This window comes from Telopea speciosissima, chromosome 11 (assembly GCF_018873765.1).
Source record: "Telopea speciosissima isolate NSW1024214 ecotype Mountain lineage chromosome 11, Tspe_v1, whole genome shotgun sequence".
Lineage (NCBI taxonomy): Eukaryota > Viridiplantae > Streptophyta > Magnoliopsida > Proteales > Proteaceae > Telopea > Telopea speciosissima.
In genome coordinates this window covers 11,155,611-11,177,101 of record NC_057926.1, presented here as the reverse complement: position 1 = coordinate 11,177,101, position 21,491 = coordinate 11,155,611, and the positions used below count along the sequence as shown (strand labels likewise).

Below are 21,491 nucleotides of genomic sequence, written 5' to 3'. Positions count from 1 at the left end.
TTTGGTGTGCCCGAATGCTGTCAAAATCGCTCTGAATGAAAATATTTTTTTGGACATCAGAACAAATGAATATTTTACCGCACTATTGGTTTTTAGCAATGTTTTACCATATTAAGATTTATGGAATTTTTAGATTTGAGAAAAACCCCAGCATTAGAAAATTGAAAATTGCATCTACCAACGAAAATCCAGTTTTTGTTCTTGAACTGAGGGGTTGACTTCTTTTCGTTTGGAATTTTATTTTTTAACTATTTTTATTGGATTCAAATAGGGGGTATTTGCTTATTTATGAATAATATGTTAAGTAAATGAAATACAAATACAAAAAACATTTACTTAAATGATATTAGGCATAAACAAGTGTTTGTCTTGTGTCTGTCCTGGTTTCCCACTAAGTGAAACTCCTATTTGGATTTTGTTTTTGCAAAATCCGATAGTGTCATTGTGTTTAAATGACCTAAAATAGGCTGAATACCAAGTTTCAAACAACTAGGTCTAAAACCCACCGAAACCAGCCTTCAAGTTGGAAAAAAAAAAAAAAAAAACCACCAACTCGACCGAGATCTCACGACATCTCGAGTCAACTCGGTTTTTTCCAAGGTCGAAACCTGGTCGAGTTTCGTGTTTTAGTTCCTTGGTTGTAAGGGGGCAAGTATTTGGACACGGATTTTGATTAATGAAAAGCTTTTTGCTGCTTTCTTCCCCGTTGAAGATTTTTGTCTTGTGTTTGATCAAGGCTGGTGGGATTGGTGTTTGATCCACTCAACACCTTGCAGTGTGAAGCCCCGGTGGTTGGTTTAAGCACTCTTTGCTCTCCATTGTTGCTAAATTCAAGTTCTAGTACAAATTCTGGTTTTTCTTCAAGGATCTTCTTTAAAGCAAGTTGTTGTCCAAGAAAGTCTTCAACAACAGTGAATTTGAATCATCACAAACCACATCCATTTTTCTTCGAATCCTCTAAACACCCCAAACCTAAATCCCCCTTTGTTTTATTGTTTTTCCCAAACCCTAAAATCATCACAGACCATTCCAGCCATCAAAACAGTCCCATATTTGAATCTAATGCTTCTCTGCTCCCTGGAGAACTCGATCCAAGTTGCAGCCCTAACTAACCACTCTAACCCTAGAAACCAAGGTTCGAAAACTCGGGTCTCGGAGCCATCTTGGCCCAGCAAAAAACCGAGTTGGGCCGAGATCTCGGCGAGTTTGTGCATTTTTTTTTTTCTGACTCGGAAGCCCATCTCGGTGGGTTTTAGACCTCTTTTGGGTCTGAAAATCGGTATACAGCCTATTTTAGGCCATTTAAACACAATGGCATTATTAGATTTTACAAAAACAAAGTCCAAATAGGAGTTTCAGTTAGTGAGAAAGCAGAACAGACACTTACTTATTCTAGAAACCAGGACAGACACAGGACAAACAGTCTTATTTATGCCTAATACCATTTAAGTAAATGAAATAGTATTTCATTTACTTAAGATATTATTCATAAATAAGCAAATACCCCCCTACTTAAATCCAATAAAAATAGTTAAAAAATCAAATTCCAAAAGGAAAAAAATCAACCCCGGTTCAAAAATAAAAGCTGGATTTTCGGCGATAGGTGCAATTTTCAACTTTCTAATCTTTGGGTTTTTCTCAAATCTAAAAATTCCATAAATCTTAATATGGTAAAACATTGCTAAAAACCAAAAGTGCAGTAAAATATTCATTTGTTTTGATGTCCAAAAATATATTTTCATTCAGAGCGATTTTGACAGCATTCGCGCACACCGAATTAAGTTTGACCGGTAAATAACTCTTATAAATCACATTTAAGCAATCTTGGACTTGTTGGAAAGCTAAGATTTGAAAGCTTTCCAACAAGTCCAAGATTGCTTAAATCTGATTTATATTGAAAGAGTTATGTACCGGTCAAACTTTATTCGGTGTGCGCGAATGCTGTCAAAATCGCTCTGAATGAAAATAATTTTTTGGACATCAAAACAAATGAATATTTTACCGCACTTTTGGTTTTTAGCAATGTTTTACCATAATAAGATTTATGGAATTTTTAGATTTGAGAAAAACCCCAGTATTAGAAAGTTGAAAATTACACCTATCGCCGAAAATCCAGTTTTTGTTCTTGAACTGGGGGGTTGACTTTTTTTCCTTTTGGAATTTTATTTTTTAACTATTTTTATTGGATTCAAATGGGGGGGTATTTGCTTATTTATGAATAATATCTTAAGTAAATGAAATACAAATACAAAAGCATTTACTTAAATAATATTAGGCATAAATAAGTGTCTGTCTTCTCTGTCTTGGTTCCTGGCATAGATAGGTGTCTGTATACCAAGAATTTCCAGCAAGATCTCGAGATCTAGCACTCATATAAAGGACCTAGATGGGCATTTTCCTATGTCTCTGAGATCTCGGCGAGATCCCGTCAAGATCTCGGCGAGATCCCGCCAAGATCTCGGAGAGATATTGACATTTTAAGTTTCGTAGGCCATCTTGACTCGGGAAATTGAAAAACCGAGAATCTCGGCGAGATTTCAGACTATGTAGAAACCCCACTCATCTCTTTCCAAAAACCCAAAACCCTAGACTTCTACCTTGCTGCCGGTTCTAGTTGACAGTCCTAGACCTATTAAACCTTAACAAGACCTTCACTGGAAGACTCCCCTACATCAACTAAGCCTAACCCTACCTCGCCTACCATCAAACCCTAGACCCCACTAAACTCTAACCCTAATTTGACCAAAGTCACCTATTTTTTACCTAGCCAAATTACTGTTCAGATCAGATCCTGGTTATTTGGCTTCTAGTTCGATCCCTTCCAATCTAGAACTACATTAGTTTGTGAGTTGATCTACGAGCACCAACACACATGACACATATCTCTAGTCCTTGAAGTTGGTATTGTCATATTAAAGAAGTTGATGTAGATCGAAATATGAAGAAAAAGAGGCCAAAACATTGTTCACGTTACTGTTAACATGAACAGTGTCACAGATCCTTATTTTGTCTTGGTGAGAATATTATTAGAAGATTCTGCGGGGGCCAAGATCAGATTGCATGGTGGTGCAGACCTAAAAGCACTAGAGGGTTATGGATGGGGTTTTAAGTGCAGAAAAGGTTGCAAATAGAACAAGGGTGAAGAGAATGATTAAAGGATAGCTTGAAGAACTTACTTGAAGATTGTCTGCTGTAATTGATAGTCTAAGAGTGAAATAGTAGAAGGATACTCACACACATGTTCTCAAAGAGAAGAAGACTAAGTCTCTTTTTTGAAAAATTCTGGAATGCCAAAGCAGTCTTCCACGATTTGAATTTATAGGGGAGGAAGAAGTTCCAAAAACCCCTTAGATACATGTAAGTAATTAATGGACTGTTGGTATTCCGAACTTAGTGGAGTATTCATTACATAGAAAACATTCCCCCATGCATCTAGGAACAATAAACAAGAACCTAGGAACTGGAAACAAGAAAACAATAAATTATCTAGAAAGTTTGAAAAGACTTGTAGGAAGATGAGAAGTCTAAGAATTTCTGCAGACTTGTGGGGCCAACTTGGCAGCTCCAAGAACCCACGACTTGGACTGGTTGGGTCCAAAGTGAGGCTTAATTCTTGCTGGGCCCAATGGGGAACTTGGGCTGGAATTTCTTCCTGGTCTAAGCCTTCGGCTGCTGCTGAGCTGTGGGCTTGGACTGGTCCTTTAGTCGAGCATATTTCTTAGTAAAATAATGGTCTGGCCTCCTAGGTGCTGGTGGATCAGTAGGATGCTCTGCATCAGCTCTCCCCGGGTGAGAAACATTCGACCCCGAAAGTAAAAGTGACATGTATTGGTCATAAAGATCCGGATCAATGCTCTTGAAATCAACGGCGTGGATCCATGTGAGATCTGTTGGTGGGTGACCCTTCCATTTGATAAGAAATTGATGATAACCTCCACCATTGCGAGTCATAACATATTTATCGTCCACAACATCTTTAATATGTTCTTTGGGAGGTGTTTAAAATTGTAAAAGTCGAAGAGTCGAAGAGTTGAAGAGAATGCTCGGTATCAGCTTCATCCGAGTGATGGCCCATGTAAAGTGTCAAGTCAGCAACATTGAACACATGGGTAATGTTCATATTTGGAGGCAGCTCAAGAACATAGGCATTTGGGCCAACTTTCTACAAGACTTTGAAGGGACCCATCTTGCGAGGGCTCAACTTATTGGAGGTTCCAGGAGTAATCCTCTCAGCAGGAATACGAACCATTACCATATTTCCCTGCTTAAATGTGACAAGGCGACGATGCTTATTTGGCAGAAGCAGCATAAGTATCATTGCTTAGAGCGACTGGTCTCCGGATAGCAGCTTGCACGCCAGTGATTTGTCGAAGGAACTCATCTGCTTCAATACTGACTCGTGCTGTTACCCATTGATTGAAGACTGCTGCTACTCCCTGTTATCTGATTTAGTGCTGCAGCTTCTGTGTCTCATATCTCCACATCCAGTGATCATAACAGGCTAAGAATTGGAGGAGTTCTTCACTGCTGTTGGGGCTCCACTCAATCCCAATTTCAGCCCCTGCTGTTGGCTGGATTTCTCTGCAGGCCATCACCTTCTAATTCTGAGTCCCACCTTCTATTTTCAAGACCAACTCAGATCTCCACTTCTGACCATCAGAACTGAACAAACTTGCAGCAAAGCTTCATCTCATCAAGGCTGATACTCGATCCACTTTGGAGCCCAATCTCAGTGCTGGTTAGCAAAATATTCCATGACCTTCATTTTGCATTATCTTCGTATCTCATTTTGTAGCCATTGGAATTGGCTGAAATTTGGAGTGTAGCGTCCCTTCACCTCCATCTTCACTCGACCTAAGATTGACACTGTTCTACAGGCTGGTTTGATCTCTACCTCCCAAGTTACTAATTCTGGTTTTATTTCTATTTTGATGTTCTGCTGCAACCTGTCATCAATCCTACTGTTGAGTGGTTCTTAGTTGAACCCCTTTCTACATTAGAAGTTCATTGTTGAGTACTTGCCACATTGACGGGGGAAGCTCTCTTGGTGCATTATGATAATAGGATACAGACGCACGTGCGCAAATTCTCACACACACACACTGAGGTAAGTAATCGAGGCCGATGTCAAATGGGACAGAGATAGAGAGATGTGGGGCAGAGAGATGCTGAAATCAAGTGTATTGGTTAATGGGACACCATAACTTCCCTTTCAGATTGATGGACATACTTAGACCTTAAAATATATACATTGGCTGGTCTACATAATTAATCTTCAAGCCCCTGAAGCTGCAATGCAAGTGAAGATCAATAATGAATCCTTTCTTTGTTTCTAATGTAGAACCAGTCCAACTAAGAACCAACTCTACCGGAAGATCAATTTATTGTCTAACAGCAGGTCTAACCAGTAGTTCCAGCAAACACTGAAGGGGACTAAATCTTAGAATTAGAAAGTGTTCCAGATTTAGCAACTAACCATTCAGATGGACCATATCTCCCAGTCAAAGGTAGCCCCGGTTGAAGGGATTAAATTCTGAAAATATCAGCCTAAACTGATGGCTGAATACAGAACTATGAAGGGGAGACAGAATTAGAAGGTTAGAAATAAAAAACCAGTAACTCACCAGTATCAGAAATCTAACCATCAGATCAAGTCCAGTATTACTGTTGAAGAAGGGTTTTGGGATGGATATTACAGCATTGAAAATAAAGCTGTAACGGATGAAAGGATCTTCAGTTCCTATCTGAAGTTTTCAATAAGAGAACTCCACTCCATACACAGGTGCCGCAGGGTGTTTTCTTGCAAATCCAACTCTGAGCTTGGTGAATCAGTACTCTAAGAACAAACAGCAACTTTCAGCAGAAATATCAAGGCTCCGATTGTCTCTCAGCTGCAGATCAGCCCACAGAATAATAACTACAAATAAGGAAATCAATGGAAAAAGAGTGGGGAAGAAGATAGGAATACGATAGATGGTTTGAGTCTCTCACTCTCACCTAGGCCTCTCACCTCACATAGGACTGTCCTACTCTACTGCCTCTCACAGCGCTCATGGTTAACAAGCCAGTTTTTTTCATTCATTCAAATCATGGGGTGTGTGAATACAGCCCCCTTATTTATTGAAACAGAAACATTAGTTCCCTCCTTGCATGGAAAAGAGGTCTCCTTACATTCTGGAAACTCCTGAATTAGATACAAAATACAAAGTAAGATCTAACCATGGCTAATTAACAAAATAGAAAGTCCTAAAATTAGCAACTACTTCACATAAAAAAAAAACGCACATATCAAAATAGAAAGTGTTGAGAATTAGGGGTAGTTTTGTCATTGATATTTTGGGTCTTTGGGGTTCCATGTAATTTTCTATCTTTTAAGTCTTTATTTGTTAAGATGTAATAGGGGGTAAGTTTCTAATAAACCCCTAACCAGCTTACCTTAATTAGTTTGACTTATTATTAATAGAACCCAAGGCCTGCGATAGAAGTTATTCTTCTTCTATCCAGGCTGCTGTTTTCTTCTCTCAGCAGTGTGCTTCTCTTCCTCTATTCTCTTCTTCTTCTTCTTCTTCTTCTTCTTCTTCTTCTTCTTCTTCTTCTTCTGCTTCTTTCTTCTGCTGGTTAGTTAGTTCTGATTTCTAACATGGTATCAAAGCTATATTGATCAGCTGAAGGATCTTCTTTCATCTCCTTCTGCTGATCTCTCTCTCGGTTTTGGTTCTCTGGTGTGCAGCCACCTATTGCTGCTTCTGTTTTTGTTGATGGATTGAAGACTCCATATACACATGAATGGAGTGTTTAGTTGTGATAGTAGTTGGTAATTTGGAGACCATCCCTTGAAGATTCGATTGAAGGATGGAAAGTCACTATTTTTCAGGAATTCCTGGTTATGCCTCTATTTTCAGAAAATAGAAACAAGAGATTTTCTTTCAGATTTGTGTATCTTCTGGTTCTGATTTTTTGAGTGCTGCTTGTACCCACCTAGAGGAAGACTCGACTTGTTTTTTATCCAGTTCTGGTGAATTGATCGAGTGCTTCTGGGTTTCTTCTTCACACCTGCAGATGCTCTGTTTTCTTAGCACTTTTGAGCCCTACAGTTGGCTTCCCTTCGTCTGTTTCACTTGTTTGCTCAGGCTGATTTTTTGGGATTTCATTCTCCTATCCAGGTACTAGCTTCAATCTCTTTTTCAGGCTTTTTCACCCTGCTGGTTATAAGTTCTGAAAAATCACTCCTATTACTGCCGTAAGTGCCCTGTTTTTTTTTTTTTGGTTCTTCTGTTTGGATGGTTCTGCTGGTTCCAGGCTTCTACCTTGCTTGAGATTGGGCCTCCTTTATTATTTGTTTTCTCTGCTGCCTATTACTCTGGAATTCTGCAACAGTTGGAGACTTGTTTGTGTGTGATTGCTGTCCCCTTTGTTGGCTAGCTGTTCCCTTGTGATACTTTTATTTGACTGGTTTTATTTTTTCCTTTTTGGTGCTATGGGAGAGAATAAAAATAATCTAGTGGTTACATCTCAAACCGGCAATGCTAATGTCACTATAACCTCTATCAAGCTGAAAGGGAGTTCAAATTACTTGTTATGGGCTCAAGCTGTGAAGGTTTACATTATGGCTAAGAAAAAACTCAAGTATCTTACCTCCGATCCATCTACCTCTGATTCAAAAGATTATGAAGATTGTATGCAAGACAATGCCATTATTTTGATTTGGTTATGGAACATCACGGAACCAGAGATTGCTGCAAACATGATGTTTCACACCACTGCTAAAGGTGTGTGGGATGTTTTGAAGGATACCTATTCACAGGAGAAAAATATGAATCGAGTCTCTGACTTATATGAGAAACTTTTTCAGCTCCAGCAGTCCAACAAGCCTCTCCAAGACTACTACAGCACTTTTAAAGGCCTGGTTGAGGAATTAAATGTTTTTCAGCCCCTCACCACCGATATTGACAAATTAAAAGCACAGTGGAATGAATTTTTTGTGTCTAAATTTCTGGCTGGACTAGATTCTGATTTGAAGTTTGTCAAGGGACATATCCTTGCTGGAGAAACTGTTCCTACTCTTTCTAACACATTCTCTCGCCTACAACATATCTCTTCTCCTAGAAAAACTGACTCTACTCCCAAGGAGAATTCTGCCTTTGTGGCTGGTCATGGACGTGGTCGTGGACGTAACTCAGGGGGAGGACGTCGTGGTGGTGGTAGTGGTGGTGATAGTGGTGGTCGTGGCACTGGTGGTCAGTCAGGTGATAAGCCTTTTCGGAAGTGTACTCATTGTGGCAAAACTGGTCACACGGTTGATTTTTGTTGGGACAAGCATGGCAAACCCGATTAGGCACCTCAATCTGCCAATCATGCAGCGTCTAAAGGAGGTAATGATGGTGCTGCCCATAGTGATTCTCCACAGGTTTCTCTTCCAGGGAGTGGTTCTACTACAACTCCTCCCCGTGATGATCTCTCTCAGATATTGCGGCATTTACAACACTTGGAGGCATCCAGTCTTACATCCACCAGTCCCTCATCTTCTTCTACAACTCTAGCTCATGCAGGTACACCTACTCTTCTTACCACTACTACTCCATCCTGGATTATTGACTCTTGGGCTTCTGCTCATATGACTGGTGAGTCATCTTTATTTACCACTTATTTACATACACATTCCTCTTCACTTGTTATTCTTGCAAATGGTTCTTCTACTCCAGTTTCTAGGCATGGTACCATCTCACCCACTCCTTCCATGAGTCTCTCATATATGTACATGCCCCTCAGTTACCGTTGAATCTTCTTTCTGTCAGTCAAATAACTAAAGCTTTACTTGACTTTCTTTCCTTCTTATTGTGTTTTCCAAGATCTTCACACGAGGAAGAAGATTGATGGAGGGTGTGAAAAAGATGGCCTCTACTACCTTGACCATGGTGCTTCTGCCTCGTCTGCCGTTGCTACTTCTGTTGGAGGGGTGTCTCCGTTCCAGTGACACTATCGTTTAGGTCATTCGTCTTTAGTTAGATTAAAGGTGTTATTTCCTTCTTTTAAGTCTGTGTCTCGGTTAGAGTGTGAAGCCTGTGAGTTGGGAAAACATCACCGTGCCTCTTTCCCTTCTCGTATTATGGCTCGGAGTTTGTCTTTATTTTCTTTAGTCCATTCGGATATTTGGGGTCCTTGTCGTGTTAAAGAATCAGAGTGGTTTCATGTATTTTGTCACTTTTGTGGTCTACCATTCTCATCTCACATGGTTATACCTCTTGAAGGATCATTCCGATTTTATCTCTATATTCCAAAATTTTTATAATGAAATACAAACTCAGTTTGGTTTGCCTATTAAAATTTTTCGTTTTAATAATGCTTTGGAGTATGTTCAGCGTGATATTTCTGCTTTTTGTGTTTCTCATGGAATGATTCACCAAACTAGTTGTTCCTATACTCCACAACAAAATGGGGTGGTGGAACGTAAGAACAGACATTTACTTGAGGTTGTCCGCACTATAATGTTCCATATGCATGTCCTGAAGCAATTTTGGTGTGAAGGGGTGCTTACTGCCTATTATCTGATTAATCGAATGCCTTCCTCTATTCTTGCCGACAAGTCCCCCTTTTCCATTGTTTTTCCTGTTCAGCCCAGTTTTCATTTACCTCCTCGTGTTTTTGGGTGTATTTGTTTTTGTTCACAATCTACATGCTCATTCTAATAAACTCTCTCCCCGGTCCACTAAGTGTGTTTTACTTGGATATTCTTGTACCCAAAAAGGGTACAAGTGTTATGACCCTGACACCCATAGGTATTTTGTGAGTGCTAATGTCACCTTCTTTGAGGACCGTTCTTATTTTTCTTCCTCCTCTATCTCTGAGGATGAGTGGCGTGTTGATACTCCTCCTGTCCCTGCTCTTGTCCAATTCCCTACACCTCCATTGCAGGTTTATCAACAGCGTGACAAGACAGTACCACAGGAAGAGGTTCCAACGGCTCCACCTATTTCACTTCCTCTACCAACTTCTTCATCTAGTGAAGCTCCACCTTCTTCTTCAACTGATGACTTACCTATTTCGTTGCGTAAAGGTACTCGCTCTTGCACTCACTGCTTTATATTCTATTGATAAATATGTGTCTCTTTCTCACTTACCCTCTTCTATTCATATTTTTGCCTTGTCCTTGTCTTCCAACCCTATTCCCAAAATCATACTGAGGCTCTTCGTCTTCCTGATTGGGAGAAGGCCATGGATGTGGAAATGGATGCTCTTATCTCGTCACACTTGGAGTTTGGTAGATCTACCTCCTGGAAAGGAACTTGTTAAGTGTTGTTGGGTTTACACAATCAAATACTTTCTGGATGGTTCTATTGAGCGGCTTAAAGCCCATCTGGTTGCCAAGGGGTATACACAGACTTATGGTGTGGACTACTTTGAGACCTTCTACCCTATTGCTAGGCTGAATTCTATTCGCCTACTTATTTCTATGGTAGTTATTTTGATTGGCCCTTATTTCAGTTGGATATTAAAAACGCCTTCTTGTATGGTGATCTTCATGAGGAGGTGTATATGGAGCAACCTCCTGGGTATGTTGCTCAGGGGAGACTAGTACTCAGGTGTGCAAATTGCAAAAAGCAATCTACGGCCTCAAACAATCTCCTAGAGCATGGTTTGAGAAGTTCAGTGCCACAGTTGTATCGTGCGGTTTCTCGCAGTGTTACTCTGATCATTCTGTGTTTGTTCGTCGTCATGGTGGCAAGTTGGTTATTCTGGTTGTAAATGTTGATGACATTATTGTTTCTGGTGATGATGTGTCAGGCATTGCTGAGGTAAAGGCTTACTTACAACGGAACTTTCAGACCAACAATTTAGGTGACCTTCACTACTTTCTTGGCATTGAGGTTGTGAGAAGCAAGAAGGGTGTCAATCTTTCTCAAAGGAAGTATGTTTTAGATCTTTTATCTGATACTGGCATGCTTGCATCCAAGCCAATGGATGTTCCCATGGATCCTCATCAGAAGTTTGGTGTAGATGATGGAGATCCCCTCAAGGATGTGTACCAATACAGAAGTTTAGTTGGGAAGTTGATTTACCTTCTTTCGTCACGAGACCGGACATCTCGTTTCTTTGTCGCTTCGAGCGCTTTATGCAAACTCCTTAAAAGGCTCACTGATGCTGCCATTCATATCCTTCGTTATTTGAAGGGTTGATGTAGCCTAGGTGAAATAAATCTCACTTAGGACCAGGTTCTGTTTTAGGGTTGGCCGAATGGGCAGTTTAGGGTAACTAGGGCAAAATTAGGGTTAGGAATGGGAGATTGAGTTAGGGTTTTATTGGGTAATGGTCTGCAGAATTTTAGGAGTCTATTAGAATAGGTTTTAATGAGGTTTGAATAAGAAATAGAAATTCAGAAATATTAGGGTTAGGGTTTTGGGTTTTCAGATTTAGGATCTAAGTTGAAACTAGGGTTTAGGAGCAGATTTAGGGGCTGGGCTTTAGGTCGAGTTTTCCTAGCGGGGAGGGGTGGTTCGGCTGGACTTTGGTGGGGTTTTGATGGCTGGTTAGGTCTAGGCAGATCTTAGGGTTTCTGGTTTTTATGTTGAGGGAGGGATTTAGGGTTTGTAGTGGATAGGTGAGGCTGCAACGAGATCGAGTGGGAGGGTTCTTGTGATGGACCTGTGGTTAGGTTTTGAGTGTAATCTGATGAGGGAATAGGGCTGTGATGAATGTAGATGAAGCTCTAGGGTTTGGGGAAGTCGATTAGGTTAGATGGAAATAAGAAGAAGAGATGATAAAGTTGCAGGAAATTGTAACTTCTTCGGAATTGCAGAATTTCAGCACAACCCTTGAAGAACTTGAAGGAAGAAGAAGACGAACCTCCCGATCTGCAAGATGCAAGGAGTCGCCGGATTACTCCAGCCCTAGCCCTTGATATTACTCACAAGGGGTCTTGATATGACACACAGAGACAGAAGCAAAGAGCGATCATGGCGGCAGCAAAGAAGAAACAAAATTTCAAACATAATAGGTGGGGAGCCTCCCACGAAATATCTATTTATAATAAAAGGGGGGCCTAAAGGCCTTACAAATAATCAATCTAAAGCAATCCTAATCAGATTAGGAGTTGGGATTCCTAATCCGAATCCTAATTATAAAACATAGAATAGACTTATACTCTAAATAGGAGTATAAGTGTAAACAACTAAAACAAATAAAATAAAATACTAATCCCTCTAAAATCGTGGAGGGGAACTAAGAAAATAAACCATGAAAAAGACGGTTTTAACCCTAGGCTAAAAAGAACAAACAAATAAAAAGGCTCCAACGAAAAATCAAAGAACAGCCAAATTAATCATGGTTTCGGCTTCTGCATCAAGGGTGCTCCCAGTAAACGGTTGATTTATCGTCCTAATCGACATATAGATCTGGTTACTTATTCTGATGCAGACTGGGCTGGATCGGCAAGTGATCGTTGTTCCACTACTGGTTATTGTACGTTTGGGAGTAATCTTGTCTCGTGGCGTAGTAAGAAGCAGACTATCCTTGTGTGATCAAGTGCAGAGGCAGAGTATCGAGCTATGGCTCACACTACAGCTGAGTTGATGTGGCTCAGGTCTCTTCTTCTTGAGATGGGATTTCCTGTGCCTACGCCGATGAAGATGTTTTGTGATAACTAAGCAGCTATATATATTGCTAGTAACCCTGTTTACCATGAACGGACTAAACATATTGAGGTGGACTATCACTTTGTTCGCGATGCCGTTTTGAAAAAACTAGTTGAGACTCCGTTTGTTTCGTCTTCAAATCAGCTAGCTGACGTCTTCACCAAATCTTTGTTAGCTCCTAATTTTCGCACCTGTTGTGACAAGCTGAGCTTGGGAGACCTATATGCTCCAGCTTGAGGGGGAGTGTTGAGAATTAGGGGTAGTTTTGTCATTGTTACTTTGGGTCTTTGGGGTTCCATGTAATTTTCTATCTTTTAAGTCTTTATTTGTTAAGATGTAATATGTGCGGGCTTAGGGGTAAGTTTCTAATAAACCCCTAACCAGCTTACCTTAATTAGTTTGACTTTATTATTACTAGAACCCAACGCCTGTGATAGAAGTTATCTTCTTCTATCGCAGGCTGCTGTTTTCTTCTCTCGGCAGTATGCTTCTCTTCCTCTGTTCTCTTCTTCTTCTTCTATCTTCTTCTGGTTAGTTAGTTCTGATTTCTAACAGAAACTAAATCTGAACTATTCCCCATGCAAGGACTATAACTACTCCAAATGATTATTCTCCACGCAAGTCGAGGATGGGTCCGACATGATCTGATAAACCTTCCTCAAAATCCTCTTCATGCAATTAGCCATGGGGCCCACTAAATCTGAAGAAAACCTCCTCTTTAAAACCAGTTATTCGATGGCTACAAAGGAACAGAATCTGGACTGGAACATGGGCTTGATACATGGCCTAAATAAATCAGCATATGGACCCTCCAACACTGGCTTAATGAGAGAAAAATCTGGACAGGCTTATACCATCGATCTATATCAATTTCATTTTGAATTTCAAGACTTGGACTCTAAGAATAGAACTTACTCTGCCCTTCCTAATAGTTGAATTAAAAATCGACTTCTCTCTAATGATGAGAAGCTAGTAAGGGGGAGAGTATATTTCGTTAAGCATAGAAGATAGATTTATCTCAAATCCACATTGAAAATACAGATATTCCTATACAGAGTTGCCCAAAAAATTGGCAGTCATTCCAAATAGTAATAAGTTTTCTGAAAAGAAATAGTGGAGAGGCAATACACTTGGACATCCCAAGAAGGTAGTTCGCATGTAAAAGAAGACATCTATTGGCCTGGGGGGAGGAAAAAACAAAAAGACCTTCAATCCAATTGAAGGTCTATGCCAGTCCAACAATTATTGTCTGCATTATATACTTGTGGAAATTATATAATCTTTTTTTCTTTAGGGAGGAGGAGGATTAAGGCAGTGAAACAGAATGCTTTACAGTGAACATAGTTCAAGATTTTGGTTTCGAGCCTGGTTTTCGAAATATTTCGCAAAACACCGAAAATTTGGTCGAAATCTAGAAGGTTTTCATTGCAAGTTTCGGAGGAGGGTTCAAAGGCCCAAATGGCCAAATTAGGTTTCAAAACTTCTGGGGAACCCTATTTTAGGCCCTCTAAACATATTGAGACCCTTAGATTTAAAAACACACTGATGTAGATCACAACTCCATATGTACCCGCAGGAACAGGCCCTAAAACCAGTCCAGCTTGTGGATTTGACTGCTGTGAGAGGCAGCCTGGTCTGATTATGTGGCAAGCTTTTGTTGGGTCGATGGAGCATCACCTAAGGCAGCCCGAACTACATCCACTAAAAAAAAGTTACTGTTCACATGAACAGTACCCGACCTACTGTTCACGTGGTACTGTTAAGTGTTCACGTGAACAGTGTTATGGGTCCACAAGCCTTGTATGGAGAAGGAAATCCAAGCAAATATTTGAGATTCTGTGGGCCCCACTGAAGATAGCAAGACAAGGCAGATTTTATTGCTGACTTACTTAGTTAGTTACTTAAGTTTCTATTTTTGTTTACTGTCTAATTTTATTTCAGTTTACTAAGTCTTAGACTACTTAGTGTACAAGCCTCAATATTCTCTTGTAAGAAGCTTATAGTAGTTTCCTTTTTCGTTTTTCTATTTTCTATTTTGTGAAGCTAAGGCCAAGCTATAAATAGGCCCCATCAGTTGTACTTGAATCAGAATTGAATAATAGAAATTTGAAGCAATGCTTGTCATCGGTTGTGGGAGAAATTCCATGTTTCAATAGCAGGGATAATTGTGGGTGAGACCCAGGCTGAGAGAGCCATTCCCCTAGCCCCCCTTCTCTTCTATCTTCTTTCTTTATCTTCTTCTTTCTTTTTATCCTTTATGTTCTCATTCATATGTAATAGAAAACAAAAATTAAAAAAAAAGAGTTTTAGTTATTTAAATAGTTATTTAATTTGTTCCTTATCGTGTTGATCCCAGCTGCAACCGATCTCCCATTGGTTTCCCTGGTTCGAGGTCGACTTCTGCATTACACACACAACGCAAAATGGTAGCTTGACTGTGGACCCTAAGTTTGGTAGTATACGTTGTACATTGCTGTATAGATTCTCTAATATAACCTATTCCCACACAAAATTTAGTAATAGAACACACGTAATTCAATTAAAACAATTTAAATATGCATTAGGGATGAATACACATAAAATTATAACCCATATCATAAATATCAAATGTTATACTCGTTCCTTTACCACCCAACAAATTGTTCCACGCTTGTACGGGAGTGATTTTGCCAAAAATCACAAAATGGTATTTATAATAAAAGCTAAGGGAAAAGGCTGTGACGCTGCACGGGGTGCCCAGCATGTGTCATCCTCTCTCCTCCCCCTTTGGGAAAAAACACGCCTTGCCCTCCTATGATTGGTGCATGCCGCTAGCTTACTGAAAGTTGGCGGCATACCAAACCCTTTTCTCAGTGATAATTATAACAAATTATGATTATCAAACAGCCCATTTCGTTTGAAATATGGTACTTATAATAAAACTAAAGTATCATTGCGGTCAAAATTTTGCCGAAGCGATATATATCATCAAAATTTTGACCAAAACCTTGTATTCCTTCCGTATCACACTATATTTCATTTCGATAATTGTCGAAACCGAAATAAATGTCACGAAAGGGCATGGCTGGACGTCTTATTTGTTATTACTACTAAGACTGGGATTACTCTGTGGTAGCTTAGTCTATGAATGTATAATAGACAAACTGATGGTACTTTGATTGAGTATCTATTTGTATAATGATGTTCTATAGAATGTAGAATTATTATCAATCCAATTTGACATGAAAGAAGTGAATACAAGATGTGATCAACAAGATGTAATAATCCGAGATCCCACAGCAGGAAGCACACCTAACTAACTGCATTCAAAAGTAATCAGAAAGAGAAAATTATTTCCTGATCAACTACAATATATATTCTGAAATGAATTGGTAACAACATAAATATCTCCTCGTTCAATACTGGGAAATCAAACTGAACCTCAATGATAGCCCAAATTCAGAAACAGAGAGCAATAAGGAAACATATTGGATCATGAGAGCAATATATCAATGTAAAATAGCAAAAACCCTAGCTTTTGAGGAAAAATGAACATAGAATTAGACATGAGTTAGGAAGAGGTGGGGCTGTAAAACTTACCTGAAGTTGAGGAATTGACCCAGAATAAAGAGAGGCCAGAAGTACAGAGGAGGAGGCCAAGAGATAGAAGCCACAGAGATGAGAGAGAGAAGCTGAAGGAGCTTTAAGAGGTGAGAGACATGAGCCATCACCTTTGAAGGGTCTCTCGCTTTCCCACACAAATCCACCCATGTCTGAGGATACGTCCATAGCCAAAAGTAGAATGGGAAAGGAAGTAGCACGCCTACGCAAGCAACAACATCCATACTGTACTCGTTTCGAGTTGAGCTTCAAACGCCGAACCTTCTTCAGGTTCCAATGTCCTAGTTGGGATACACTTTTCGTCCGAAAGAAGAAAGTTTTCGTCACAGATGGAACCCACCATGTGGGACACAAATGTCACTACATTTCATGGAGCGTCACAGGCCTTATAGAATAATGGAATCCGATTCTATATTCCACAGTTAATGGTGTTCGGGCTTTGACCATCTGATTTATTAAGGAAAATTACAAGATTAACTAAAAACGGATATTAGTTTATAAAATTATCCACCAAATACTTTTTTCAACCAAATTAAAAAAAAATAATAATAAAGATGACCCTTGAAAAACTAACCAAAACTATTGTTTTTTGGGTTTGTTACAAATGTCCCTCTGAAAATGCCTATTTGTCCAAATGTCCTTTATTGTGAAAGGGCTAAGATCGCGTGGAGGCTTTGCGTTTGTGAAGTTTTAGGTAATGATCAAAACCCTAAGTTTCGTTTTGAGTTTTGAATGGGTTATCCCATCGATTGCAACAATTCCAATTCACTTCCGCTAATTCGTACCCGTGATTCTAACAATAGATTGACATCGTGTATGGGAACGATCAATCCAATCTAGCCCACTCGAATTCTCTACCAATGGCTGGAACACGTCCAAGATCACCACCTTGTCGTGGAGTAGGTCGCCCTCCCTATCGAGGCACCCGTCACACTCAAGGACGTCCAAGCAGGGCGGCCGCATTGCCTGAACACCAGGCAGGTATAGAAAAGCACGTAAATGAGTCTGCCCTTCCTGTTGTTGAGCATCTACCATCATCGCCATCTCTCCCTGCAACTCTACCTCTATCCTTTGATCCTAACGCACCAGCGACGAATACGCAAATGTGTAATTTGCAAATTCAGGTGCTGCAAACCAACGCATTATTCTAGGATTTTTTTAGGCAGGCCAACTTGCCAAGGGTCGCAACATAGAAATAGACACTCCCGTAGCAACAACAGACACCCGTATTGTTAGGTAATCATGGGATCATCTCCATAGTTGCCCATGGGAAACCAATAAGAAGCACTATGGGGTTTGGTTTCAAAATTTATCAAACCCATCTCTTTCTTGTCCCATAAAAATTACGATTAATGAAGAAGAGAAAAGAACATCTCTTTTCCATCCCATGAAAAGAGGAAACAATTCCATACTCGAATGCGCAGCGGAAAGAGATCGATTGGGTGTTCTTTCGCATTCCATGAATATCAAATAAAAGAAAACTTAATGCACAAATAAAAACATTAAGATTCATTAACCTGGAGAGCCTCAAGTGTTGCTCCTCCTCCAGATAATGGTTCTTGTCCCAATGAGCACTTCAATCAACCCTTTCATGAACCTTCTTGATGCAGCCGAAGATTCCCAAGTCAAATAACCAGCTTCTCCAAAAATAGAAAGATCCAATCTTTCAAGAAACCAAGGTTATCAAAAACCTTAAATCAGCTCCCCACTCAATAAAGGACAAGAGCAAGAGACAGAAGAGAGGGAGAGAGAATTCGAGTGGAGGGGGAGGGGCAGGAAATTTGGCCAAGCATGCTTGGCCGATCCCCCCTGTATGTTTAACCCATGCCAATTCCCAGTGAGAGTCTGACACTCTCACTCCTCAAATTTGACTTGAACTCTAATGGGCTTTCTTGATGTGCTTCTAATTGGTGAAGAATCTAAAAGGGAAATAAAATAATTAATAAATTTAATCTTTAATGGAATTTTAAATAATTACATCATACCCATTTAAAATTAAATAGATTAATTATTAATTAGCAAATCCCAAAAATACCCCCGTATAATAACAACTTATTACGCTCCAACCCTCCACTAAACAACATCATCGTTATGGAATCTATGGCATGTATCTCAATACTGTCAAACCCCATTCCATAGTACATGTCCATATTAGAATGTATGTGTACATGATTGGAATCCGCAAAATATGATTGAATATTTTAAACAAAAACATAAATATATTCTATCATTTTAAGTGAAAATAAGTTTTGTAAACCATTTCTAAAACAGTACAGGATATTGATTCTCATTCGACCATCCACAGACAATCTATCCTTGATGTTTCCCAATCGGGCAGTGGAAACCATGTTGAGTAACTCATTCACTCACAAAATGTTTGCGCATTCTCAGAACACTGGCTGGGGTTCTCTTGAACTTTAGTCATTAATGAATCAAAGAATGCATTCACATTTTGCAGTGACGAGGCCCTCTCAGGTATTTGGTCTTAGTGACACATGTCTATCCAAACCTACATCTGATAGTAATACATGAGGGAATTGACACAAGTAGATTTTTCACCAATACACACCAATATGAGTACTCACATTTGTACCTTGACATCACCATGTCTAGGCATACCTAATGCGACAATATATGATAAGGCTGTCAAGCCCAAACCCTAGTCGTGACTACCATTTTAAATGTAAACTTACAGACATACATTGTATCGCATGTGATAAAATTAAACCAGAATGTATAAAAGCTTCAATACAAAGTAAATCGGGTTGAACCGGAATAAACCGGGTGTGATGGACATACATCTCCAACAATCTCCCACTTGTACTTCAAAGCCAATTAATCATATATTTGAACCCCATGTCCTCCATGTGTTTTTCAAACACTCCAGGAGACAAACCCTTTGTCAATTGGGCATCTTGATGATTCGCAGTCTCCTCATTGCTTCTCTGACCAAGGAAGTATTTCCCTTGGTTATTGGCAAGAAAATAAGTCATAAAATTTGACAAACACTATCCACGGCGTTCACTTCTCCCTCCGAAAGCTGAATCATGTCCCTCAACATGGCCTTGCAAGAGCTCCAACAGAAGCCTGATTAGTCTGTGTCTCAGTTCTTAGCATGCAAAATCCATTGCAGCTGAGCTTAATGCCATTGGCAAAGAATCACCCCTAGTGCGTTTAATCTTCACATCTTCCGTGGTTTGAAATTCGATTTTCGTGATATGGTTTCTTCACTTCTTACTCAGATAGATCCGATTTCTTATGATGATCATTATGTGTTGCTTAATAGTCATAAATTTCTCCATGGCACTTCTATGACAAAGCTCACAATAACTGACTCTCCTAGTCCCGTTGGGTCTCCTATTGTGAACATTGCTCAATGCTCCACCAACTCTTCTGATTCCGACTCTAACCCACCAAATCGTGGTGGTCGTGGAGATCGTAGGGGTCACAGTAGTGGTGGTTGGGGCAGTGGCGGCTACTTTGGTGATTTCTTTGGCCTCCCAATGGCCATTTCTGTTGCTCTATCTATTGTCGCACAATTCACTTGACAGACCATTGTTTCTATCGTCAACATCCTAATAACCCTAATGCATCTCCTATATATTACCACACCCCTCACTAGCCCACCATCCAGTACACCTACGCTATCACACCCCAACCCCCACCCTAGGGTTTTGGTATGACTAGGGATGCTTACCAACATCTCATCCACTACCAGGGTCTCGATATAGTGGCCCAAATCACAGTCAACTCAAAATACAAACATCTCATGTACATCAGAGTGCAGAAAGTAACACATTTACCGTGTAGGGGAATGTAAAATCAAGGTTGCGGAAGCATTTATCAACGACAAAAGGGTTCACAAGTCTAAGTGATAGATAATATTGTATATTACATTTTATCCCAAAAGATTAACTAAAAAACTAAAAATAGTAGTCATATTACAGTATTTATACAATGCAAATGATAAACCAAAAGATCAAAAAATTAAATTATACTCTAATGGCAAAGTCCTTGTATATACACCGACATCAAAGTCCTAGGTCACCGGCTCCGAACAGTTCATATCAAGAAGAAGGAGCACCATCAAAACATCACCTGCATACATCTAAAAATGTTGTGTAATGAGGGGTAAGCTCCATTGAGCCCAACGAGGGGATGGAGATGCACAAATAGTAAATTCATATATAGTCCATGATGCATGTAATTATTAACCAATTTTCTACCTAACACACAATCTAAGTCACTAGGCATATGCTACTGCAATAACTCAGGAGACATCGTGGATCACTTATCTTAATTATCACCACAGTGAAACCTCAATTGTTACCTTGGGGCCCGCACTAGTAGAAGTCTCAGACCACCAAGAGGTAGACCCTGACAAAGAGTGATCATCCCTGACCTGACCTCGTCACCTCCTCAGGCACATAAGGAGCCTTGATCCCCCAACACCTAAACCCCTGTTGGTAAGGGTCGAAGCATAGGGAATAGAATCCTAACCACATTTATACTACATGAGTCCTATTATGTCGAGAGGGGTGTATCTACATTCTATTCCATCTAACGCCCGAGTACCAGCACAACACGGTGCATACAGGCCAATATGACATGCAATAGCAATTTATTCCAAAGGGATCTGGTGCCGGCACTTTTCGACACCGTAACCCGGCATAAGCAATGAAACACAATCCACAACAATAATTATAACAACTCAATAATATATATATATATATATATATTCAATCTCAAGAATCAACCCAAAACCCACTCATAATATAGTTCGTGTTCCATTGATTTGGTTCACCGTCCGATTGCCATTTAGTACGCCTCCCCGTAAGTGTATTATTGCCTAGGGGGGTGTGAAAGAGTGTTAGAGGTAGTAGAGAGGGTCCCAAAGGAAGTCCCTTAGATTACATAAGGTTGCAAGCCATAAGAGTAGGACCGGATGCAAGTACGATTTCAAGCAGAACCTTGCATCCGCCCGTACCTCCGATCAAGCTAGCCTTCCCTGATGACATTGGATTCAAGGGCGCTTTCAACCATAACCTTGCATTCGCCCTACATCTGATCAAGGCAAGACTCAAATTTTGAAGGGGTTCTCCTCCCCAATTCATACCATTTGGGTTTTCAAGCCTCAAGGGCTAGGAGAGGGTGTCCTAGGGTCCACTAGGGCTTGGTTACCACATTTAAATAATTGGGTTTAGAGGATTTAAGGGATAGAACCCCCAAAGGTCACATTCTAGGGTTTTGGGTTATGAAACC

General features: G+C 40.0%; 1 protein-coding gene across 2 annotated transcripts in view; it reads right to left on the bottom strand.

Moving 5' to 3' along the window:
- The window catches only part of LOC122644561 (phosphatidyl-N-methylethanolamine N-methyltransferase), a 46,343-nt gene extending 29,838 nt beyond the window's left edge, over positions 1-16,505 (bottom strand). The window contains exons 1-2 of one of the 2 annotated variants that reach the window (XM_043837938.1): positions 16,340-16,505; positions 16,209-16,222 (exon numbers count right to left, since the gene is read on the bottom strand). In XM_043837938.1, the coding sequence (XP_043693873.1) occupies positions 16,209-16,222; positions 16,340-16,453 (128 nt within the window). In that variant the 5' untranslated portion in view covers positions 16,454-16,505. Of the gene's footprint in view, positions 1-16,208 lie in introns of both variants that reach the window. The other variant, XM_043837937.1, reaches the window with a different exon arrangement.
- Between the last annotated feature and the right edge of the window lie 4,986 nt (positions 16,506-21,491).